Genomic DNA, 26,199 nt, shown 5'->3' with positions numbered 1-26,199 from the left:
ACGGATGTCATTGTCAAACCAGTTGTCCATCCATGACTCTCGCCATTCATAGTATATTCTCTCCTCTCTTGAAATCGATCAAATGCAGATACACAGCAACTCATCTTTCCCAGGAAAGTTGCCAAAGGGAGAATACAAGCATGAAACAAGAGCTTCAGTTTATGTAATAGATTAGTTCAAGCAAAACAAAACAACCCCAAAACCCAAACATAGCTCATACCATGCAATTTTACTTAATACATCAGAAAATACGAAAATGATATGGCTGTTTGCCAACCTTTTTCTTTGCTGCAAGTGGACGATTTCCTTATCAATAATTAAACAGAGAATATGAAACAGCCTGGATTTTGAAGCTACACGCATTAATATCAACACATAGCAGCCAGCGCCCCCCACTGCAATCATGCACATGCTTTTACACCATACTAAATTGATTTGGACTTGAGTGTTGGTAAAACTCAATTTAGCTCATTTGGTAGGACCAAACACGTAAAATAAAATTTACTCAAAAATCTAGTGATTTTGCTACTAGGTTCTTGAAATATTATAAAATGTAGTGATTTATACAGTTTGATTCACCGAGATACACAAATCATATGAGAAAAACCTTACTTCGTTTTATTCAACAACATATATTTGGAATATTTAATACTCTCATAGTGATACACTAGAAATAGTAAACTAAGTTAAAAACTTTTTCTTTTCCCTAAAATGCCCAGGTGAAACCACACCCAAAACAACGGGTTGGTTGCTCAATGTTTGAGGGTCACAAGCACACTGTGACAATCTATCTCATTTACCGGTAAGTACAGTGCCATGCAAATGCAAATAAAACAATGCAGCACTCTGGCAGGCAATTCTCCAAAACAAAATAAGTTGCTTCTCTTGCCAAAAATCAGTATGCAAATTGACAAAACACAACACTGGTCCATCACAAACTATGTTAATATATGAGACATGGAATAGGAAGAAATCCAATTAGCAAGCTAACATACATGTGTAAAAGGCTCATTAGAGGCAGCAACAAGAAACTTTAGTCAGCTGTATCATACCTCATAGTGAAGTCAAGGCAATTACAAAATGATAAAATTGCTCTTCCTGCAACCCTAAAGTAGCTTTTCTTTACATGATCTTTACAAAATGAAGACAAAATATAACTTATCGCTGGAGTCGATTGTCATGCAAATGTGTAGCAGCCACATTATGAAAATGCGTTGATGCAACATTTGTTAACATAGTTGGCACCATATTATGTAGCTGTGTTGGCATCACATTATGCATTGATGTTGGCCTGATGTCTGACAGCTCCTGCAACAAGCATACAAAGATATTAAGGTTCAAAGACTGCATACCATTATCCAAATATAATAATTAATCAATCAAAAACTGCATACCAGTAATGATAAGTATATTTCTGGCAAACACATATTGATTGACACTCATTTGGAAAACTTAAACTTGAGTAAAGCATAGATGATGATGATGATGATTTTGATTGGTACAATCAAGTGCTCTTATCATATACTGCTGCTAGATAAACTCACTGCACATTCATGCACTCTGTCTTTGCAAATCAACTGAAAAGAACATGTACATTAACATAAATTAAGTTGGGTTGCTCAAAATTGATCCAATCTTCATATTAGCATGCTAGATGAAAGTTCAGGACTAAAGTCACTTTAATTATCAGATCCAAATTCTGATCCAATCTCATATTAGCATGTTACGCACACAATTAAACACAATTAGGTGCATACACTATGGTTCAGCCATCACATTCTTCTAAGGCATCAAAATCATTAGAAATAAGTGCATTAAAATACTTTCAAGAAAACGTCAAATAAATTCAACTTTGAATTTTCTGTGTCACATAATAGCGTTACATTACATTGGAATATAAGAAAATAAACCACATTATTCCTACTGAAAGAGAGAGAGAGATGAAAGTAGAACAAACCATTTGGTGAAAACCATCTTGTGACCCAACATTCGCAGCTCCCACAAGAGATACCTGCTGTTTACAGAAGCAAGTTTTAGTGATTTTTCTTTTTCTTACTTTTCCTCCCCTTTATAAATCAAAATGTTCTAATATGAAATCATACATATCAAGAGACTGCTCACTGACCTTTCCATTTCTACTTGGATTATTCTCATTAATTGGCCTCTCCAATACAGCCTCAACACTTCGGGAAGTCTTGATTGTATTTGCCATTCTAGGGTCTGGAGCTTTTTCTTCGGGAGCATTAACACATTGATTTTGTCCTTCAACACCAGAAACAGCATAAATCACTGAGGTGTTAGGTCTGGCATCATTCTCAACTGAATTATTGACACTTGCACATTGCTTCCTAGCTCCTTTTATAGCAGCTAGTGCCAGATTATAGCTTTCTTGAGAAAGTGAGCCTTCTTCACTTAATATTATGGCACGTCTACACAAATCACTGTACCGACGGACCTTAGATTGGACCTCATCCAATTTCTGACTGATTGGACGCCTGCTCAAGGCAGCATTAGTCCACCGTTGCAAAATATACTTAGATGGGATGCTGAAAATACCAGACATCTGGAGCACGACAATAGCATGTCTGCAAAGGTAGCCTTTATATTCAAAAGAGCGGCATGAGCAATATATATCTGATTTTGATTCATTCCATTCCACCATATAATTTTGATTATCTTCAAAGTCCTTAACACTATATGTCATGGACACCTGATCTTCATTTTCTTTCTTAAGATGACAAGCAGCAGCTCCCAAAACCTCATCTTGAAATTTCTTGAAAACTTCATGTGTGTATACAATTGACATTTGTTTTTCAAAAGGTGATGGGGACTTCAACTCAGGAGTCTCATGCCATGCATTAAAATCAGCTTTGGCTTCCTCTTCATACCTGTCCTCAAGAATTACTCTATACTGTTCTAAAAAGGCCCTCAATGATGTTTCCCCGTGCACATATCTGTCGAATGAAGAACTCAAACTGTCTGAGCGTAAAGCAGTAGACAATCCAGCAAAAGATATATCTCTCATAAAGGCAGGTACCCACTGCCTGCGATCTTCATACAAAGACTGAACCCACTGCATCTCTCTAAGATGGAATTTTTCAACCATCTTCCACCACCTTTTTTCAAATTGCTCCTCAGTCCAAGACCTATAAATACATTTATCAAATTTTAGCATTAGACTCTCATGCCACAGGCTTAGATATTCAAGATGCCGGGGAAGTTTTTCCAACACATGCCATAAACAGAAACAATGACGTGTATTACGAAACACAGCTGCCACAGCTGCTTTTATGGCATTGTTTTGATCCGTGAGCATCACTCGTGGAGCTCGTTCCCCCATTGCTATAAACCATGTTTGCATCAGCCAAAGAAAAGTATAAACTGTTTCATCTGCAATTAATGCACAACCAAGCAATGTGGGTTGAATATGATGGTTAACTCCAATAAAGAGTACCAAAGGTATTTTATATTTGTTTGTGAAATATGTAGTGTCAAAGGACACAACATCACCAAAGTTAGTGAAATCTTCCATGCCTTTGGCATCAACCCAAAATACGTTTCTCAGCCGATGCTCTTCATTCAAATCAACAGCATAGAAAAATTTTGGGTTTTCTTCCTGCATATTCATAAAAAGTTCAAGAAGTACTTGAGCATCTCCCTCTTCTAAAACCAAACTTCGGCCCTTGTCATGCTGATTTCTCATATAACCTTCCAAAAATTCAATATTTTGGTAGGCACCAAATAGTTTAGAAACTGCAGCAAGATTCTTCCGCCTCCTTCCAACATCATTCTTAAGTGGGTCAACATTCCTGTGGCTTCGAAAAAAATGTGCTTGGGCTGGCAAAAGTTCGTGATTATGGTCCTTTATGAAACTATAAACATACCACTTGCCATCCTGCCTTCTCTTCACATGCATGCTTGCTTTACAACCAATTTTTGGAGAAGGCCGAGGATTAATAGCATCATCCGACTGTTGCTTATTTCCATATCTTATGCATGTAAATTTAGCATCAATAAATTCCTTGGACACCCTGGACCGACGACTGCTCAATTTAGCAGTGCCAAAGCCCACAGACTTGGCATACTCTTTGTAATATGTATAAGCAGCTTCATGTGATTCAAATTCCAAATCTGAATGTGGCTCTAAAATGGTGTCACTGGTGCTGATGCTAGAATCCATTATCTTAAAGGGAATATTCAGATCCACTCTGCATCTGGGATGCACTTTAAATGTATACTCAGCTAGAACTTAGTTTACCATAAAACATTTAATGGAGACAAAAGAAACCTTCAACTAAATGATTTCATAACAATAGTACCTGAAATATGGAAATATTGCATGTCAAGACAATACAGGATTATAGAAAATCATTAACAAAAAATGATGACAATAAGAAAGAAAACAATATCTCAAACAATACAGGCAAGACAGACAGCAGACTAACTTTATAGTATATCCAACCAAGTTTAACTCCTGCCTGAAGTTAGAATAAGGAGTTCCATTTAATGATTACCAGGAGGAGATGTTTCACACCAGAAACTACTGAGATGTTTTTTAGGAAAAATACATGACAAAAGAAAAGACTGTTCTCCTAAAGAAAGGATGTCATACCTAAATAGATTTACCAATTTAAACCGTTTACGTTTCCCCTTCTGAAAAATAAGAACTTGGTTCTCTAAAATGCTTTGCAGATTTTAGCAAAGCAATCATCAGAAAACGGTAAAAGACCTAATACCATATATCCTTTAAGACTTGAAACCTCAAAACTCCTTATTGTACATGAGCACACTATCGTAAGTTTTACACTTCTACGATAAGTTAGATCTGAGACCTTTGATGTAGCAACCCCCACCCCCCCTCCCTCCTTCTCTTCCAGAGCAACCAAAAAAACAAAAAAAAACTAATGATACCCTATAAAAGATTTTTAAGGATCACAAAAAGTCATCAACCGATCAATGAAGAAAAAACTGCCTTAAGTCTAACATTTAACAGTTTGAGCTGAGAAAGTAACAACCTCATCAAAAGAACTATAAACAATAGGCAGGTACTGGCATCAACTTTTAGAAATGGGCCTTAATATGGCTACACAAACTTCTAATAGTCTAAATTTCAAAAGCAAAAGGGTAGCATATCCCCCACCCAACATTAACAATCATATTATCTATCATACTTATGCTGAATGCATTCATCCTGCAGACAAGTGCATTGCTAGGGACCAAACGTGATGTTAATGGATCATTCCCCTTCCTCAAATGATACACATATGTTAACCACATTCCAGAAATAGACTTCCATATCCTCGTACAAATTAATTCTTAGCTTCCTCCCTTGGTGATCATTCAACAAGTATAACAAAAGATGCACTCTGTCAAGGGTAACCGATTTCTCCATTTCTGCTTCCCCTGCAGCTAAAGTACCAATCCATATATATATATATATAAATATATATATATATTTATGGTTGTGGAAATATTTAAAATCTAAAAGCAAGGAGACCTTTTAGGTTATACATCACACCTCATACCTTAATAAACCAATTCACATGCACTTAATCAAAGACTTCACAGGCTCACACTATAGCTTCTATCCCCAATCTTTCCAGCAAACTCAAGCCCTAGTCTTGGTTGATAAAGTAATAACCAAAGCAACCCTCTCTTTCATTGCGCAAAAATTAAACTAGCTCCCAAAACAAAAATTCTTTTGCTATGCTGCCACAACTGAACCAAAACATTTCAACCAAAAGAACCTCCTACATGAGAATTAACCACAATCAAGAGCCAACAGCGAAACTCATAACTCATTCAAGGTTATATTAACTCCATAAAATATAGTTCCTTCCTTTTATATTCCTAATTTTAGTTCCTGCAAACATTCATTTTCGATATTGGATTCTTTTTCTTTTTCCTATTTCCCCTTTACTTCCATCATCTTTAACCCAGTTCACGAATCAACCACATGCACTATTTCATAGCTAGAAGTGTTAACAGTACCCTTCTTAGAAGATAGAACTTCATAAAACTTTTTACTTTCATAGCTTAATTTACATAAACCCAAAAAGGAGAAAAAAAAAATCCAAATCAAACATCCCAAAGAATCCCAAAAGACAACCCAACAAGAAGCAAAAAATCTCCAACCTAAATTTAAAACTCTCAGAGACCCAGAAGGAAAATTAATACAAAATGCTTTAAAGAATGATATGTAAAGAAATGCAACAAATTCATTAAATAAAATACCTGAACAGAGAAAGAATGGAGGAAGAGTGGAATATGGAAAGACTTGATAGGCCTCTTACAAAAATTTCACTGGGAATTTTTTTTTTATTGCAGCATCGAATCAATCTCTGGTGGATGGGAAATAGAAATGGAAAAGGAAGAAAAAAAAACAAGGGATGGGCAGAAAGTGAGAGGGCAGGGCAGGTGATAGATATGGAAAATTATTACCAAAAAGTGTTTCAATAGGATGTCTTTGCCAATAAAGCTGAGATTTAGTCGCGCGAGGTTTTTACCATAAACATGAGTTATTCAGCAATTTGAGTAATGCATTTACTTACCATTTAATTAAAGTATTGATCTAGTATATAAAAATCTCTAAATTATTTAATTAAATTTACATAAATCTTTATTTTTTGACTCAATAACTAAATAAACTCTTAAATTATTAAAAAAAGTTAATTAAATTATTATATTTTTATATATTTAATTAAATTTTTATATTTTTATTTTAAATTAAATAAATTATTATCATTAATTGTTAACTAACTGTTATTAATTAAAATTATAATTATCAATTTAATATTACGTCATCTATTACACTTACATAATACGTTGATATGTTATTTTAAATGAAAATACTATTCATGACTAATGACGTGATCAAAAATATTATTGATTGGATTTTTAATTATTGATTTGAATTTTAATTTTTTTGGTTTAAATCTTTAAATAAATTTAAAAATCCAAGTCAACAATTTAAAATTCGAGCATTAGCATTTTTGTCAGATCATCGATCATGTGGCAATGTTATCATCCAAAATTACATATCACGTTGTAAATGACATAGTATTAGACAAGCAATTATAACTTTGGCTAAAGGTAATTAGTGATAAAAGATTTATTTGATTTAAAATAAAAAATATGAGGCTTAATTAAATGTAATAAAACTATAAGAACTTGATTGAATTTTTTATATAATTCAAAAGCTTATTTGTGTATTATGTGTTATTCTTTTATTGCATAAAATAAAATTCTTATATTTTTATTTTAAATCAAATAAACTTTTATAATTAATAGTTTATTAATCATTATTAGTGAAAATGTCACTTGTCATTCTATACCACATAATATGATGATATGTCATAATGAATGATGATGTAGTATGCTAATGTGACATAATATCATAACCACATAATATTTTTCATTTTCCACATCAAAGCCATATGGCATAAAAATGGTAATTAACATTTTGATTAATAACAGTTAATCAATAATTAATTATAAAAAATTATTTATTTTTAAATAAAAATTTAAAGATTTGATTGAACGCAATAGATACTATGCTTAAGATACTCAAAATTGCTAATTATAAATGTAAGGTTAAAATAACCCCCAAAAAAAGCTCATATTAATTGCACCATCTAACCAATGTAACTAACTCCTCCTTTTTTATGTATTTATATATGTATAATACATTTGTTGTGGTAAATTAGTTAACTTTGATTGTTGCATAGTTAAATTAGAGTTAAAAAGGTTTGAAGGCTTTGGACTTGTTGTTTGAAGAGAAGCTGTATGAGAATTGGGTTGGTGTGTTGATAAGAAATGAATGATGGGCTTTGAGAATGACAAGTCCAGTGAAGGCTTACAACCTATTAATATTATAATTCCAAGTTGGACAACATGCCCAAGATACTCTCGTCTTATTTCTCAGTGCTTTTTATGCAAGAATATTTACAACATCGACCCATAAGGAATAGTCCATGTCAGGGTAAAGGGCGGAATCATAAAGCAAATCAAAGCAAATGCTTCCCCTGTTACTATAACCTACGAATGCTTTCCCCCTATCCGATACCCCAACACTTTTAATCTTCTTTTATTTTCAATCACACAAATATCTCACTCCTCTCTTTTTTTTTTATTCTGCTTTCTTTAATTTTCAGGATTTATCTACAAAATAGTATTAAAATTCCTATGCAACTTGGCACTTGCCTATAAAAGCTTCCACTGTGGTTTTAAAGTCAAAGTGAGTTCAATAGCATTCACTTTAAGCCAAATTAAGAAATTAAAAAAAAAAAAGGCAAAATGTGCTTAAAAGCCGAATTAAGAAATATTTTCCATCCTCAACATTTCAATCACTTGGGCATGTTTTTAGGGCAAATAAATCAGAATGTTCATCGAAAAGCTCGCGAATAAGCTCAAATTAAGTTCATTTAATAAAATAAAAAAAATAAAAGCTTGAATATATATGTTTATTATTCATTTTGAAAATCGTTTATAAATTTCTTAAGGGCTTGCTTAAAACAAGTTTGTCTATTGTTTGATTAGTATAAAATAATAATATAAGTATATTTTTAATAAACTTTTCTTTTTATTATTATTTTATTTTTTAAAAATTAATTTGATTATTGATTTCTTTGATTATTTAAAAACAATTCATTAATTGTTTACGATCAAACTTGTTTAAGTTAAATGAATTGAACCCAATTCAATCTGGAATTCAGCCAAACTATAATGAAATGAAGCTTGAACACCATTAAAAAAATCCTCATTGAACTGGATGGCTAAGATCATTTAAACCCCTAAATAAGATCAAAAAAGGGTTTGAATATTTGGCAACCAATCAGGGCCATATGTCTTTGTCACGACTAGGACGTATAGTATAGGGATTTGGGTCTCACCTGCCTATACGAATATATGGCCACCCTTTAAGCCAGTGTACGGTAGGATTAATTAGAGTCAGTTATTTCCATAGATAGAAAAGAAAAATCACTAGCATTTGGAAGATATGGACCGGAGGGTTAAAGGTAAGGCTGCATGATAAACATTTTGGTAGGAGTAGAATCACATGGAGATGGAGGCAGGAAATAGGAGTGACTGTGATGAGGCAGGAAAGGTTTCTGCCACAGTGGGGTTACAGATTTGATGCCCGAAGTGGAAATCATTCGGGGTTTGGTGGCATTCACATTTCGGGTGAGATTCCCTTCCTTTTGAGTTTATTCAAAAGTATAGCAGCACTGCACTGCACTAGTGGATTTCGACACTTGTGGCCACCCAACATTGAGGGAATCACCCTTTTCTCTTCCTTCCCATCCACCTTAATTAAGGTTTTGTTTTTCCTTAGATTGCTCAAAGATTTTGAGCTATTTGAAACACAATCATACAATGTGTAATTCTAAGTGCAACATCCAACTCTTTACGCATATATACATATATCAAAATTACCATCATTTCTGTAAGGTCCGTGGACAACAATGACTATGTAGTTTATGCACAAAACGTAATTAACAAGTCTAATCAAAACTAAAATCATGATTTGGTGGTCCACGACAGTAGATTTTGCAGCCTCAACATTTGGATCGTGTAGTGTTCGCATTGGCTACTCTCCCCCCACATAAGGCCCCGCAGCTTTTTTTGATCGGTGAGCTGTTTTCCTCCTGTCATTACCCTTTCGTGAATTCAAACTACAAGATATAAGGTGCTTAAAAAACGATAGTTATATAGTCAATTAATAACAGTCAATCAAATCATCAAGTTTAGTCCATTATTATATTTGCCAAATATTATTTGATTTCCGTTCCAAGGTCATCAAATCGAGGAAATGCTTATTACGGTACTTGGTGTGTTTTTTCCCCTTGAAACTGGGGAGGTGGTCCAATCATATTTTGACATTGATCTTGATTGTTGGTCTAATTTAAGCATTTTTATCCGTCACCATTTAAGCGTATCCTTTTTTTGTTTGTTTGGCAATAGTTTAGCTAGATACAAATGTAAAAAATGAAGGATTTGTTCAGCTAATCAATCAATAATTGATATAGTTTATTACGTTAGTGGGTATAATAATTCTTGTTACATTATTAGGACTATTGTATTTATTATACTTGAGCTGAATCCAAATTAAGATATGGGACAGCTGAAATGGTTGAAACGTGAAGTAAGGCGAGGCTTTAAGTACGGGCATTCACATTCGAGGAAGGAGCCCCGAGAGGAACCGGATCCTATAGCTCTCATGTTGCATTCATCATCTGGTATCTGTATTTATTTACTCTTTTAGCCACCTTTGGAGTTTGCCCGACTCCTTTTATACAGCCAACTTTTAAAAGTCAAACAACTGAACTAGTTTAATTGAAATTGGTTTATTAGAAAGAATAAATTTGTGCGAAGCAACAAGTCGGTGAAATGAAGCCAATTTAGACTAGTTAATTACGTATTTGACTTGAAGACAAATCATGATGTTTACCCCATTCATTTCGTTTTATCTCTTTTAACATAAATTTTAAAATACTTTTACTGTAAATTTCACTATTTTCTTTCACTTAATTTATTTGATACTGATGCTATTTACTCCGTCACCTTAAATCACTTACTTAATCTTGTAATTTGTTATGAGAAGAGAAATTTTATATTCTGAATCATAAATTATACAAAAATTAATAAAATGTATATATATATATATATATATATATATAAGAGATTCTCAATAATCTATGAAAGAATTCAAATTGATAGGTTTGTAATTGTAATTTAAGAATATTGTAATCATATCATAATCTAACTAATCTCACTAATTTAATCTATAATTCGTTTAATTGTTATAATTATGTTAACTCTTTCCTCAAACTGAAGCTTTTTCCGTGATGGTAATCATAGTCTAGAGGCGGTGAAGCTAGATAAACATTGGTTGAGACAATTTTCCGTAAGAACTAAGGATAGCTCAAACAACGCAAGGATGAGGTTTCAAAAAAGATAGAAACTAAATAAAATCACTCTTGTATCATATTACGAGAAATGAAATCTTGTATTCTAAATTGTGAATTGATAAAAGTGAATGAGGTATATATAAAAGGGAGAATCCAACTAAGACTATTGTAATTGTAATTTAACAATATCGGAATGGTATTAGAATCTAACAAAATTGTACTAATTTAATCTATAATCAATTCTGTAGTATTGTTATAATTATGTTAACGAATTTTTTTTATCAGATCTCATAATTCCTCACCATCTCTAGCATCTTTTATAGTTTATATATATTTGTCTATTTTACTACGGTTCCTTGGCAGTGTGGCTCCAAATATTATGCTGTCATTGTTCACGTGGCATTGTGTTGGATACTACAAAATAATAATAATAATAATAATAATAATAATAGTAATAATAAACAACCCTATAGCTCTGCTTAAGTGAAAAAAAAATTGAAGCCTTCGTGTTAAAAAACAAAACTGCAAGACATTCGATGTCTCTAATATAACAACTTTTATATAGTTGAAGTAATTAATTTGCTGTGTATATCAAATAACATACAACGTGCAATTTTAAGAATTAAAAAGTTGATTTTATTTTTATTAAGTAATCTCAATTAATGTTTTTAGGGTTTTTTGGTTGAAAATCCACCGATGAATGCTGGGCTGTAACTGAAACTATTCATGAATAACTCAAGTTGGACTCAATAATTAGCTATCAAACAAGTTACATATATGGCTTATAGTCAAGTAGAAATGCAAATTGTGAAACCTAACTTATGACTTAAAGATGTTAACGCCTGATACTTATAATTGAAAAAGTAAGTAATTTAATACATTTAGGAGATATCCAGTGTAATATATGTACTAAGAAAATGTTTTGTGGTAAATCTAATCTTTTTTTTTTATGAAATTAAATAAAGAAGTAGAAATCAAATATCTTTTACTATTAAATAATTCATATATTTAATAAAAAAATGTAATAAGCAAGCTAGTAAAGAAAACAAATGAAATAAAATCAATAAAAAATGAAATTTGAACTTGAATATTGTTCAAAACTTTATATTGATTCTTATATGTTAACAAAACGAGAATATATGAACACAAAAAAAGAGTGAGTCATATGCAACCTTAATATACTTAGAGCTTAAGAATCTTCACAACCATGATTAAAGGGAAAGCGATGATTAAGTGAAGTCACATCTACAAACTTTTTCACGATTGAGGGTTTGGTTATCCAAAAACAAAAGGTTATGGGCACAAAAAGTGAAAAACCCACCCCACGTGTCCATAACAATTTGTGTTAGATATGGTCGGTGATTAGGGTTGATAAATTGTTGGGTAATCAGCCCTCTTCACAATTTCTATACTACATGCAATCATCACATTTCCTTACAGCTCTAAATCCCTAAAATTCAACCACCATACCAAATAAACATAATTCTTTAAAAAAATTTCAAAATTATTAAAAAATTTAAATAAATTTTTATTTTTTATTATATTTAGTTAAATTTTTATATTTTTTATTTTCTATCAAATAAGATTTTATAACTAATAGTTGATTAATTGACATTAATCAAAATGTCTTTGTCATTTTTTGTGACACTGATATGAAAGTTAAAAATTCTGATATGGTCATGTCACACATCAACATATCATGTAATTATCTATATTATAATATGTAAACATATCATATTAACACCATATAATATAATATGATAAATAATATTTTAATTAATAATAATTAGTTAATCATTGGTTATAAAAACTTATTTAAATTAAAATAAAAATATAAAAATTTGATTGAATATAATAAGAAAAAAGAGTTTATTTGAATTTCTTTTAAATAGTTTAAGGTTTTATTTAACTTTTATATTAATAGAATATCATAGCACATACTACATGCTCTCATTAAATATTTAAAAATCTGTTTAGTAAATTTCTAATTTTAAAATATAAAATAAAAAATATAGTTTTACCATAAAATTTTTTAAAAAATCACCTTGTCAATTAAAGACTAGAAATTTTCTTTTGAAAATTTGGATTTTAAATTTTAGAATTAAAAAAAAGGGTAGACTTTTATTTTTATAAAAGTAATTAAGATTGCTCCTCTGATTAAGTGGCTAATCATGTTTACATTTCTCTAATCTCATTTGAGTACGTAAGGTTTTTCGCCCCCCACTGAGTTGTCTAACAAAGGTAGGTCGAAGTGCTCAAGTTTGGAACTTTCCAAGTTGAGATGATATCGCTTTTTACCAAGTGCTAGTGATGACACCAAGAAAACGACATCGTTCCAATCATTCATTAATTCAATTCTTTCTTTTTTTCTTTTTCTGGGTCAGGGATGAGATTTAAAATCAATGAAGGAGATGAATTTTGCTATTGGTGGACCCTAAAATTTGTCACATGGCACGAAATGGCTTCATGACAAATAAAATAAAATAAAAAAATGTCATTGTCTTCACATGATTTGGACAATGCCCCTTCGAATATGCAACATTATCTGCAAATCTACTTTCTCTCCACTCAATGGCTTTGTCATTTAGTGACTTGGGTTACATTAAACAAGATCTAAAACAAAGCAAAATTAAGTTTCCATCTCTTTTGTAGATTTTAATAGGTTACAAATTACTAAATTATAATAAGTCACCACCATTTCTTTGTACTTTGGGTATTGAGCTTAAGCAAATTAACATCAAGAGTCTATGAGGAAGATTGGTAGGCAAGCATGTTGATAAAATCAAGCACCCATTTCATTGATTAGGGTCTTCATTAAAACTTACCCTATTTGCTAAGTTCCTTCAATAGAAAGGGAACCACAACCCCAATGAAGTCCAATTAATGAGGTTGAAGATGTTCATAACTTATTAAAAAATGGCTAGACCTCCCATTTTGGTTCTTCTCCACCATGTTTCAATTTTATCAAATCTCTTTAGAATGCATTTGGTATCCATCACCTTAAATTAAACCTTAATTAATAAAGGTTAACAATATCAAATTGCCATGATATTTTACAATATCAAACGTTACTAGTTATTTTTAGTTTACGTAATTTTATAAATATAATACTTAAACACGAATCATATCCCTATAGCATTTATAATTGATAGCAATAGATGGAATGGATACAAAATTAGTAATTTTTTATTCACATGTGAATCATATCCTCGTATTGTTTTTATTTTTCTTATCCCTTTTTTTTTTGAAAAAATGGTTGGTTTTTTTTTTCCAAAAAAGAAGAAATAGTTGATATCAAGTGCACAAATGAATGTGAAAACAACTAGATGGATGATGGTGATTAGTAATAAATAATGGCATAAAGATGACACTTTATCAAGATACCTAACCGAATCTAATTAAATAACTTGTGATCTTCAGCAAAACTTATTAGTTTAGTAATTTATTTAGCAATCAAAACGAGTGTCATCTCTATCTTGCCTTTTAGTTTAAGTTTGGGAAAATGTTGGTTATAGGATTTGGCATCCAAGAAGTTGGCAAAACTTGATCGAAAGCAAGTCAAGCCACAACAGTCAGACAACAACACTATTTCTCCCGAATCAAAGCTATTTAAAATTACTAAACTATCCTTCCATACATTAATATTCGAGGGGCAATATTGTCTTTGCGTGCTTATTTATTCATGTGCTGGGCTCAGAAGCTAAAAAACTGTCAATTTTGCCCCTAGTAAACCCAACGATTAATTAGTGCTTAATTAACTTGATTGTTGTAAAAAGCAAGTCCATCAAAACCCAATGCTAGCTCAATGAGATCCAAAAAAGAAATAAAAATATAGATTCCTCCCTCCATACCTGTTGGCTGTTAATCCTACAAACAGGTAAACCACCTTGAACTCCACTCCCATTAATTATATATACTTTGTAATTTTTAATCTACTAAAATACAAGCGTAATTAGAATCAAACATGTTTAGGGCAATATATAATTTCTTTACCAATATCTAGACTTGTTAGGTCTAGGCGTAGGTCAGGCAAGCAAGGGAAGCACGTTATCCATTCTTTTTTATTTTTCTTGTGGATGGTTGGAAAAAGAATCATTGGCCTTATTTGGTTCTGATTCCTCGCTAGTGTTTTTGCTTATTACATTTTAGTAAACCCTGTTAACTGTATTTCTGCGCTGGGAGGTATAGGTACAGGTATGGGAGCAAGGGGAAGGGGTTACGTTTTTGCTCAAGATGATCACTTGATTCTTCTTGTTTGGGTGGAGACTTACTGCATGGAACAAACAAGGAATGCTTTGGTTTCCTGTAAGCCGTGATGGGAACAAGGCGGCAGAGCACATCATGTTGCTCGATGTAGGGTTTGTCTTTAAAGGCTGCTTTTGTATTGGATTGGAGAGAGGGAGCTCCTGCATCTTCGGAGCCTTTCTTAACTGCTCATGTTTCTTCGACTGACTGCACTAATATTTATATTTCTCATCAAATAAAAAATCCGCAATCAATGATGTAGACTCGATCCCTTCAACAATTAAAATTTCAACATTTCAACTTCCAATTCTAAAATGAAAATTAAGGGCATGTTCATAGATTCAGAGAGAGTTTGCTTAGTCCTTGTCATGATGCAATTCAAGACTCAATTGCTTTCCACATAATATATGCATTCATATTTGATAATAATGAGATGATCATTCACCACACATCAAGCAGAAATTTGTTTTACAGTGTTAAGTGGAGGTCAACTCAAACACTGCAAGAAGAAATTCAATGTATACATGCATGTTTACTTGCATATATATTTAATAGGTAAAATTAAGTTTTTGCATAATAAATGCAAGTATTAATTTTTTTTAATAAATTAGTATTTACATTTGTTTATATATACGCGCGTGTGTGTGGGTAAAGTTAAGTTTTTGCATAATAAATGTAACTATTAACTGCCATCTTGTTAAATCAATTAATATTGCATTTGATTTTAAATAAAAAGCTTTTTGTAAATTGCTCATTACTTTTTTTTATGCTCATTAATAATAAGCAGAAAAGAAGGCATAAAAAATTAAAATATACAGCAATTTCATGTAAATAACTTTTTATATTATGCTAAACCCTGAACATAGCTGAAAGGGTAGGGAGACGAAAGGATATAAAATATTATTAACAATAAAATTCAATTTTTTCATATTTCATTAATTAATAATTTGAAAAAAAACCTTTGTAAAGAAAAAAAATCAAAATCAATTTCATTACAAAGACTTTTCATATTGTACCTCAGTTACTACTAAAATTAAATAGAATGGTTGGGAAAGGGAAATTGATAAGATATTGTCAAATTAATATCAATCTTTTCATATTTTATTTATAAATGATTTCCAGAATAATATATGATGTCGTTTTCTGTTTAACCTAATTAGGTTTTGAACTTTTATATTAACAATAAATGACCAAAAAAAAGGTGTTTACCGTTTTGTGCTACTCATTATATATGCTTTTGTATCTCTTATATGCTCATTCTGTGCTTACTTATCAGTTTATTTGTTTATGACTTTCGACCTCTTATATTTAATCTATATATAGAGTCGTAGAGTTTTACTTTCCTGATAGTTTAATTTCACTCTTTTTTATAAGTTATATGGCGATTCTTATTGTATTTTTTGGTTTCATTGTTATGTTTTCTTAAAATTTTGCTTACTTTTTATTTTTAATTATTATTCCGATGAAGTAGTATGAGTATATATTTTTTTAAGAAAAACTCTTCAAATTTTGGAAAGCCATTATATATGATTATTATTATTCAAGTATTTTCTAAGTTCCAAACAAAAAAAATATTTTTGAAGTATATAAAAATTAACCATACAAAGCCATACTACACCAGGTATATATATATAACCATTAAAGCTAGCATTTAATTATTTGGTTATCACATCTTAAATGATTAAATTATCCACATGGAAGTCTCTTAATTATTTTAAGAGAAAGGATTTTGAGTTGAATTTTTTTAATCATAACCCTAATATTATAACAGAGAAGAGTACATCCATTGGTTACATTATTTGAATTGAATGGTCAAAATAGTGTTTCTCTTTCATTGTATTTGAAAAAAAAGAAAAATCCAAATATGCAAAAGATTAAAGGGAAGAAACAAGAATTAAAAGAGAGAGTTGACTTGAGATTAGATGTAAATGTAATTGCTTAAGTAAGGTTATAGTTTTACTTCCTTTTTTTTTTATTTATGTAAGTATATATAGAGGAAAAATAAAATGTTGAAGTAGAGATCCTTTATCTCACGAGTTGAGTTTGTTCATCAAATAATTGACCAAGACCTTGATAGTTTTCCACTCTCAACTATAGTCTTGCTATGGCAACAAGAATTCAGAATTTTGTGTAATTTGGCTAATGAAATCTCATGGCTTAACCTTCCATTGAGATGGAAAAACATATGGAGCTGTGGTCCAACAAAGGATAAGAAGGCCATTTTATTTGGGGGTATTCACAATCAGGGAGATCCTTTGCTTTCTTTTAAAATTATCTCTCACCTATGTTCCTCTGTCTTGGGGTACCCCTCATTAAATGAGTTTGAAACTGTGAAACACCAGCACCCTAAATTTTCCACCACCTTTAAATATTAAGGCTCCTTTTGTAATAATAAACAAAACTAAAGGCCATTACTGTCAACGAGATCACATCAGAAAAACATACTACTAAATCTGAGGGACTACATTTCTTGCCTCTCTTACTTCCTATTGGTTGAGCCTACAAAACTGGGAAAGAAAATGCCTTTCACTCTTCAATTAACACCCCCCCCCCCTTCCTTTTTTTTTCCTCTGTGGCAACTTCTATTCACTTTCTTTCTCTCTCTTCACTCACTTGCATCAACAGCACTACCTCCATTACCCCTGAAACACATGTCAAGAAAGAACTGAAGATTAAAAAAAAAAACCCAAATAGAAAGTGGAGAGACAGAGAGGTAGGGTGGTGATTGTATTTTTGTTCTTGTTCTGTTTTTGTGCTGTTCTAATTTAAGATATTCCTTTCATTGAGTGGCTCACCTTTTTTTTTTTTCTTATTACTGTTATCTTCTTCAGCTAAGTGCTTTGGTTTCAAGAATAGAAAATTGGGTTTCTTTTAGATTTGATTGTAAGGGTTGTTTTGGGTGATGAGCTGTGGTGGAATCTCTTCTCTGGCTCTCTGTATTTTTCTCTGTTTTCCTCTGCTTTTGGAGCTACTTTGATAGCAGAGTAGTGATAGTACTTGAGTTTCAAGCCAACCAAATTCTTGGGATTCACCTTTTAGGTTCTTAAGTTAGATCCACCTAAGGAGCTGTTATTTCTGGGTGATCACTTTGTTAGATTAGATGAAGGTTTCCAAGAAAAAATTTTCTGGAGCTACTTTCTTGGATAACAAACAGAGACTTTGGTTCTGTATTTCTTAGTGGGTCCTTCTACAATCTTGCGCTTTTGATATACAATCTTGATCTGATTGAATACCCTGACAACAAGGAAAATTTACGGAATTGGGGTTTTCGAATCCTTCGAGTTTCGAATTTTTTGAAGGAGAACTGAAAAGGGAAATGGAGTCCGACCTTCAACATCACCATCACCATCTTCTAGATTATCATCAACCTCAACACCATCAAAAACAGATGAACTCTGGCTTGATGAGGTACCAATCTGCACCGAGTTCATATTTTTCAAGCATCTTGGACCGAGATTTCTGCCAAGAGTTTCTAAATCGGCCGTCAAGTCCTGAAACAGAACGAATTATCGAGCGATTTTTGTCAAGCAGCGGTGATGGCGGTGGCGGTAATACTGTGAACATTTCAGACCAGAATCTTTGTGAAATAACGCAGAACTCACCTGTTAGAGAAACAGTTATAAAAATTGAGGAGCCAACGCAGATTATGACACCAATAAATAATCAAACAGGCGTTATGCAGCAGCAGCAGCAGCCGCAACAGGGGAACTATTCCTCTGCTTCACAGAATTTTTATCAGAGCCAACCTCAACAGCATTTGCGAAATCAGCAATCAGGTTCAACTATGGATTATAGAATACCAAATTCAGTGGGGATGGCTCGACCAACACAAATGAAGATGGGTGGAGGCAATAATTCCAATCTTATTCGACACAGCAGCTCACCTGCAGGGTTGTTCTCCAACTTAAACATTGACAATAGTAAGTGATTTTTATTTATATATACATTCTTAATTGAGTGTTTTTTTTTTCTTTGTCAAAGAAGCTTTTCTCTTTCTTTCTTTTTTTCTTTTTTGGGCTTCCGGAGTAATGGGGAGAAAAGAAAAGAAAAGAAAAGAAAAGAAATATGGTTCACAGTAGTACATACAGAGGCTTCCTTTCAGAATATTTTGTCTGTTCTCTCCTCTGTTGCCTTCTAATGGCCACTGAAATTTCAATTAAAAATGAGAAAGAATCACTGAAAAAGTTTCTTTTTAATGGCATGAGCTGCGTTTGTACCAGACCAATTAAATTAAGCAGGTAGGAGTAAATACTAAAAATCAAGGGAAGAAATCCGGTCACCATTTTCTTTGCTCTTGATTAGTATTTGATGCCATGGATTAGGATGATTACCTTCTGATGTTATATTCATCAGTGACGACTTTTTGGTATCTTACGCCACTAGCGTTGAAAATTTAGGGGGGATATTCTTGCTTTAAAAGCTGAGAATGACACTGAAGAAAAGTCTTATTATAAAGTTGCAGGCTATGGTGTGATGAGAGGTATGGGAGATTATGGAGGCGTTAATAGCAGTAACAGAGAAGCATCATTTCCTTCTGCAAGCAGGCCGCCTCCCTCTGGGCTGATGAGTCCAATTGCCGAGATGGGGAACAAAAACATGGGTCCAAAATGCTCAGAAAATGCTGGATTTGGTGAAAATCGTCACAACAATTATTCCTCAGGGTTTCCAGTTACTTCTTGGGACGATTCCATGATGATCTCTGATAACATGCCAGGCGTAAAAAGACTCAGAGAGGATGATAGATCACTTTCGGGCTTAGACTTAGATGGAGCAGAAACTCAGGTAGTGCACATTTAACACAATGCCACATTTCTTACGTCATCTTCTCATCTGATTGGTCATCCTTTTGTTGTCACAACTCTAACAGAACACAGATGCCGGAAACCGTCCACCGCCAATTTTGGCTCATCACTTGAGTTTACCCAAGAGCTCAGCAGAAATGTCTGCCATTGACAAGTTCTTGCAGTATCAGGATTCTGTGCCTTGTAAGATTCGGGCCAAGAGAGGCTGTGCCACTCACCCCAGAAGCATTGCTGAGAGGGTAACGCTTACCTAATTGGGCCCTTGTCATCACACGGCATGCAAATTAATGACTTTTGCTTTCTGGAAACAGAAAAACCTATGATCTTGTACCTCCTTACTCAAGTTTGTTTTCTATTCAGGTGAGAAGAACCAAAATAAGCGAGCGCATGAGGAAACTACAAGACCTTGTTCCAAACATGGATAAGGTATGAATGCTTGATTTGGAATTGCTTCCTGGTGTTTGAAATATGTGGAAAACTCATCTCTCATATTTCCTTTGCATTTTTGCAGCAAACAAACACTGCAGACATGCTAGATTTGGCTGTTGATTACATCAAAGACCTCCAAAAACAGGTCAAGGTATGTTGCAAAGACCTCAATGAAAACCTTGCACCAAGCGAAAAAGGTCTAGCATTTTGTTTTGGTCCATTGATCTTGTTTTCCTTTTCCATTTTTCGATGTTCTCCAGACACTCTCGGATAATCGTGCAAAGTGTTCGTGTTCTAACAAGCAGCAGCAGTAATAGCTAAAAGAAAAAGGTCTGGTTGTGGTGACTTCGATTATTATGTATAGAAGAAGAAGAAGAAGCAGAAGCAGGAGCATTAGAATTTGCAAAAGCAGCTAGCAAAGCTGGTCTCTCTTTTGCACTGAAAAACAACGAAAATAGGGAGGCATTCATTATGTGGGTTCGATATAAAAAGGCTGCTACAAGCCAACTGTAGACTCCAAACCCTTTCATATGCCATAAATAGACACCCATCCAGCTGTATAGTAACAAATGATTTTTATGTTTCCATGATTATGTAGGGTTTCTACGTTTATTTATTGCTTTAGGCTTATTTTTATGAATATTTTGATTTTTTTTCAATACAAATAAATAATCAAATATCATATGAGTTGGGTAGATAAATGAATCCGAATCCATCTTATCAATAAATAAAGTCATGAATTTAAAATTATTATTGTGTCGAATAAGAGTTTTAATCTTGTATTTATTGTATAGGGTTTTAACCACTTTCGACAGTGTATAAGATATATAATGAATCTCATCATATACCCAATATAGTCCTGCTTTCATTATCATCTGGATATACTAACAATTGGGACTGGAAAGGCTTGTCAAAATGATATTGTGGCATGCTGCTGCACCCTGCACATACATTTCTATCTGGAAAAACCTGTTGGAAGAAGCAAAGTGGGTTGTATACTATCATGGGTAGCTGTCGCATTAAGTAGGGTAGGGGATGGGGAAAACACATGGGGGGCTACTGGTGGTTGATGGAACAAGTAGAGAAAGCAAATTGGCTCATATCCCTCTCCAGTTGGTTTACTAGTAACATCTTTTTCTTTCTCTCATTAATCTCATAAATTGCCTCGCTTCTCATTAATCTCATATCCCTCTTTTTACCTATTTTCAGTTTTCCTTTCCAGGTAAGTTAAGCCCCACCACCATCATCTGTCTGTTGGTGAGAATGCATTCTTTGTTTAAGCTATAAATAATAGTTATAACGACTAAGCACCTTAACATTTAATTTAGTACTTCATTTATAATATCTTTATTTTTTTAATTAAAAAATAGAGTTCGAATCTTTCTTTCCCCTCCACTTAAAAAAGACAGTAATGACAAACTAACTTCTTCCTCTTAAAAATCAATTAATCTGGTTTGCTTTATCCTCCTTTCTTATGATACCCTAATTGGATTATAATTTGATGGCAAAAAGATTTCTCTTCTTGGAGATGGATTTTTTTTTGTCATTATATACATGTACATAGAATCCAATATACTAAGGAGTGCATTAAATTCAACAATAAAAGGGAGTTTTCCCCAAAAAAAAAAGGAAAATTCAATAATAAAAAGAGGTAAAAGATTATAAAATGTAATAACGATTTTCAACTTTTACAAATTTTTTTAAAATTTTTTTTGGGGATATATGATCTCATATCTCGCGTCTTAGGATTCAAATTTAAAATTTCAAGTTTTAACCATGTACTAATATAGTTCATCAGTTAGAGACCTTTTCAATAAGTGAAATCGATTATTATAAAATTTTCACTAAAAAGTTATCTAATTTAGTTTGTGGTTGACTTTTTGTATTAAAGAAAAGGAAGACCAACCTAAAACTTGCTCTGACTTATGAAATAATAATGTAGTTTACTAATTAATATATGGCAAGGGGTCGGCCTAACTAGTGGTCCTTGAAAACCTCCTTTCTTTAAGAATTAATGCGAGGGGGCCCTTCCTCTCATATTGTCCAAAATAGGAGGGGTTAACAGGCCATGTTCTCAGTGTTTTCATTATTAAACTTCCATTCCATACGCTTGAAATTAAAGTATAAAAATCATTACGGAAAAATAAATCAAGATAAAGAATTGAAGATCAAGTAATTATAAATTATGGAAATGTTAACAATTATCTGAACAAAGTCAAACACAAAGGTAGAAGTTTTCTTCTTAAAATTGACATAATTATTTACCTTTCATATCATTAATTATTTACATCTCCCCAATGTCAGATTAATTAATTAAAAAGCATTTACCCATAAATTCTTTTTACCTGTAAATGGGTTTCTATTGCATTATGGAAAATGCAAAAACTCAAGATGCAAAGATGATGGTGAGGGGTAGATATATATGTGCATTTTGGGCACAGCTAGATGCGATGCAATGCAATGGCTGAGTCACTGTCCTGTTGGGTCACCAATTCTAACATAAGTGAGTGCCACGTCATACCTGATCATGCCACCTTCTTTATGCAAGAAAAAAAAATATGGGAAATTGTTTTTTGTCTTTTCCTCAATAAAACTTTTCATTTGTTCATTTAACAATCATATTAATTGATTATCTTTTTTAAATACAATGTAATATTGGATGTCCGTACTTTTCTAAATCTGTTCGTAAATTTCCTTTTTAAAGAAAACTCTATCGTTGATGTTTAAGATAAATTAATTATTATTTGAAAATCTTAACCTATAGTTATTATATAAAAGACGTTGTCTTAGAGACAACCCAGCCACTAAAACTTGAAAGTCTTATCTTATCTTCAAGTCCAGAAGATGATACCAGTTTAGGGTTTTAAGGACCAAAGCAAAGGCATTATGCACTCAAGAAAATGGTTTTTTGGTAAGAAAAAGTCAAAGAGAGAGAGAGAGGAGAAGTGGAGAACATATTCCTAGTTTAGTTGGTGTTGAAACGTGAGATGAGGGGGAACAAATACAAAATACCATCCCTATATATTCAGGTTCTTGTTGGTTAGGGTAGCTTAGGGCAGAAGAAGAGACAACACTGGAGCAAGTGTGGGGGACCTCCACAGCCTGTAGTATAGGGAAGCTTAGGGTTGTGAAACCTTTGTTTTTTAACGCGTGGAGGACGAAGACGAGGATCGTCTCCATCGACTGAGGGTGAGGCTCCTCTTTGCTCTCACACTCAAAGTGCCCTTTAATGCAAAGTAAACTTTGCTAGGCCCTTTTTCTATTTTGTTGCCTTCCTTTTCGTCTTTTATTTCTCTTGTTTTTAATCAACTTTTGGCCAATGGCCTCAGTTTTTGGGCTGTGGGACATTGACAAAGGTATTATTGTCAATGCCAAAAACTGTTTGCATTAAAATTATTCAAAATGGCGAGAATTTTTCTTTGCCTTTTCCTTTCTTAGGAAGGTCATATGTGAATTCATTTATAACGTGGACTCCAACAAAGCTTAACCCTACAAAAAATTTACCCTTATTTAGTTTTATTTGTGTTGGGAGTATTCTTTTATTGTATCCTCCGTTTGGAAAAGATATTTTTTGCATGATTTTGTTAAATACAAATTAAGTGTCACCACAGATTGGCTCAATAGCTTGGTGTCCATCTCCACATGGAACGTTGGCGGTCATGCGTTGGGAAATCCAAGAGAGTTGGCAACTAGCTGGGAAGTGGACTTTTCGCTTCTCTATATACGTGGCTTGATCATGGTTAGAAGTGTCAGTATGGGTTGGTCCCACTTAGTCCGGTCCAAAACATTGTGAGTTGGAAAAATATGAGTTGAGTTGCGTCTAAAACTCCAACTCAACTCATCCTTTGTCAGCACGTAAGTCGGATTGGATTAACTCATTATTTTTTAAAAAAATTATTTTTATAATTTAATTCATAAATTAATTAATAAAAATATATTATAAATAAATAAATTATATCAAAATATAAATAAGTAAATTAATTATATCAAATATAAATAAAGTTTTTATTTTTAATACAAACTACAATCCTATTAACATAAGTACATAACCAAATAAATAAAAATTTCAAAACTCATTATCATACAATATTCATTGCCATAGAAAAAAAAAAGACAGTGAGTTGCAATCTTAATTAAAATTATTAATTTGACAAGTAAAGATTAAAGATATTAAAATATATAAAATAAATAATATCATCGATAGCTAACGAAAAGCTATGCAACTAATTTTTCGTGCAAATAAGCATTAGAACATTTTCATAATGGAGGGAACTTCTAATTTGGTGAGAATATGGCCATCAATATTAAAAGCAGACTTTGATGCTACCATAGTAATCGGATTGCTCAATACATCCTGTGTCATAATAGAAAGAATAGGAAAGCACTTAGCATTGTCCTTTCAATAATTAAGCACATATAAGTTTTGAAACACTTCATAATTAAGCTTTGCCTCATTTAAACAAACATCCAACTCAGACTTTCCAGCAATAGAAATTGTTTTATTTTGAAATATTTTGAACTCCTACAATTTTTAAATACATAGATAAAAAAAATCAATTATCAAAATATAAGTAAAGTAACATAGATTCTCATGTAATACAATGTTAGAAAGACACAAAATGTACACTAAAGATCTTTGATCCCTTGGATTTAGTTCCCTTTTTGACTTGTTTAGGCAAATTACTCATTGAATGAGAAGAAATACTTGATGCACAAGTGTTGCTTGCATATTTTTCAAAAAGCCTATGCAACTTTGTCTTCACATTTTCTAACTTTCCATAACAAGTAGAAGTATCTATCTTAGAATAGCAAAATTTAAAAATTCAAGCATCATCCTTGGGTTAAAAATAACTCCAAATGCAAGCATTGCACTATAATCCTTCCAATACTTGTTAAATTTTATTTTCATCTTATGAGACATATCTTTGATAACCTCATCTACACTATGCAAATTCTCATTTAAAATGGATTCAGTTTTTCAAATTTGTGTGAAATACAAGTTGAAAGTTGGATAAGATAAACTAAATATTAAGTTTGTGGTCTTATAAAAGAGCTCCAAGAATCCACAAATTATCATTATTTTCCTCCATTCCTTATCGGATGGATTATATTTATAAATTCTATCAACAAATTGGAAGTTAACAAAAGCTTTTTGATGTTTGATTGCATTTTCAAGCATAAAATATGTTGAATTCCATCTAGTTGACACATCTAAATGCAACCCAACACTTACATCAATGCCAACTTGTTGAACACATTCTTAAGACTCTTTCGTCCTCCTATTTAATGCCTTTACATATTTCTCACTCTATCTAATTTTAAATAATGTTTCATTAACTACTTTCAAGCTCTATTGAACAATAAGATTTAATATATGAGCACGATAATGCACATGAAAGAAATCAAGTTATTTTGCAAACGAAGATAGCCTTTCAAGATAGTTTGCATGTTATTATTAGCAGAATTACTATCTAAAGCAAGAGAGAAAGCTTTTTTATCTATTCCTCATTCTTTCAAACAATCAAATACAATAACAACTAATTCAACTCTAGTGTGTGGAGGAAGCATACAACAAAAGTTAAGTAACTTGCTACATAACTTTCAATATTTATTAACAAAGTGAGCAATCAAACAAATATAGCCCTCAGAAGTAAGTGCTGTCCATACATCAAGAGTTAAACAAATTTTATTAGGTGCCTTAGCCATGGCTTATTTAAGTTTCTTTTTCTCTCTCAAATGAATCTTTTAGACATCAAATACAACAATGTTTCTAAAATGCATCACTATATCTGGATTTACATACTTAGCCCAAG

At 32.4% G+C, this 26,199-nt stretch overlaps 2 protein-coding genes across 7 annotated transcripts; one reads left to right on the top strand and one right to left on the bottom strand.

Moving 5' to 3' along the window:
- Positions 1–963: 963 nt before the first annotated feature.
- FRS4 (FAR1-related sequence 4) lies at positions 964–6,455 on the bottom strand. 5 transcript variants are annotated; one of them, XM_089782863.1, is made up of 5 exons: positions 6,235–6,452; positions 5,172–5,409; positions 2,126–4,319; positions 1,958–2,014; positions 964–1,308 (listed from the first exon to the last, which is right to left on the bottom strand). In XM_089782863.1, the coding sequence occupies exons 3-5, from the start codon at positions 4,178–4,180 to the stop codon at positions 1,159–1,161; spliced, it is 2,262 nt and encodes a 753-aa protein (XP_089638989.1). In that variant the 5' UTR covers positions 4,181–4,319; positions 5,172–5,409; positions 6,235–6,452; the 3' UTR covers positions 964–1,158. The 5 variants fall into 5 exon arrangements, 3 of the variants coding, with proteins under 3 accessions (XP_089638989.1, XP_021278924.1, XP_021278923.1); XR_002444877.1 differs by lacking the exon at positions 5,172–5,409 and adding an exon at positions 1,395–1,577 and having other exon boundaries at positions 1,169–1,308; positions 6,235–6,455; XR_002444878.2 differs by lacking the exon at positions 5,172–5,409 and adding an exon at positions 1,395–1,577 and having other exon boundaries at positions 1,169–1,308; positions 1,958–2,011; positions 6,235–6,455.
- An 11,209-nt stretch (positions 6,456–17,664) lies between these two features.
- Positions 17,665–21,070, top strand: LOC110412018 (transcription factor bHLH130-like). 2 transcript variants are annotated; one of them, XM_021422419.1, is made up of 7 exons: positions 17,669–17,868; positions 17,987–19,075; positions 19,612–19,937; positions 20,023–20,196; positions 20,318–20,383; positions 20,469–20,537; positions 20,647–21,070. In XM_021422419.1, exons 2-7 carry the CDS (start codon positions 18,472–18,474, stop codon positions 20,698–20,700), a joined length of 1,293 nt encoding a protein of 430 aa, XP_021278094.1. In that variant the 5' UTR covers positions 17,669–17,868; positions 17,987–18,471; the 3' UTR covers positions 20,701–21,070. The 2 variants fall into 2 exon arrangements, with proteins under 2 accessions (XP_021278095.1, XP_021278094.1); XM_021422420.2 differs by having other exon boundaries at positions 17,665–19,075; positions 19,618–19,937.
- Positions 21,071–26,199: the final 5,129 nt, after the last annotated feature.

Source organism: Theobroma umbraticum, unplaced genomic scaffold, assembly GCF_002168275.2.
Source record: "Theobroma umbraticum cultivar Fairchild unplaced genomic scaffold, ASM216827v3 scaffold_95.0, whole genome shotgun sequence".
Classification (NCBI taxonomy): Eukaryota; Viridiplantae; Streptophyta; class Magnoliopsida; order Malvales; family Malvaceae; genus Theobroma; species Theobroma umbraticum.
This window is presented reverse-complemented; position numbering and strand designations above follow the sequence as displayed.

Excerpts from the sequence above, each read along its gene's own strand:
- FRS4 (XM_089782863.1), bottom strand. The coding sequence starts at position 4,180 with ATGGATTCTAGCATCAGCACCAGTGACACCATTTTAGAGCCACATTCA. Across the intron at positions 2,015-2,125 it reads ATCCAAGTAGAAATGGAAAG|CAGGTATCTCTTGTGGGAGC; the intron begins GTCAGTGAGCAG and ends TTCTGTAAACAG. Across the intron at positions 1,309-1,957 it reads AAGATGGTTTTCACCAAATG|GAGCTGTCAGACATCAGGCC; the intron begins GTTTGTTCTACT and ends TGCTTGTTGCAG.
- LOC110412018 (XM_021422419.1), top strand. The coding sequence starts at position 18,472 with ATGGAGTCCGACCTTCAACATCACCATCACCATCTTCTAGATTATCAT. Across the intron at positions 19,076-19,611 it reads CAACTTAAACATTGACAATA|TTGCAGGCTATGGTGTGATG; the intron begins GTAAGTGATTTT and ends CTTATTATAAAG. Across the intron at positions 20,538-20,646 it reads ACCTCCAAAAACAGGTCAAG|ACACTCTCGGATAATCGTGC; the intron begins GTATGTTGCAAA and ends GATGTTCTCCAG.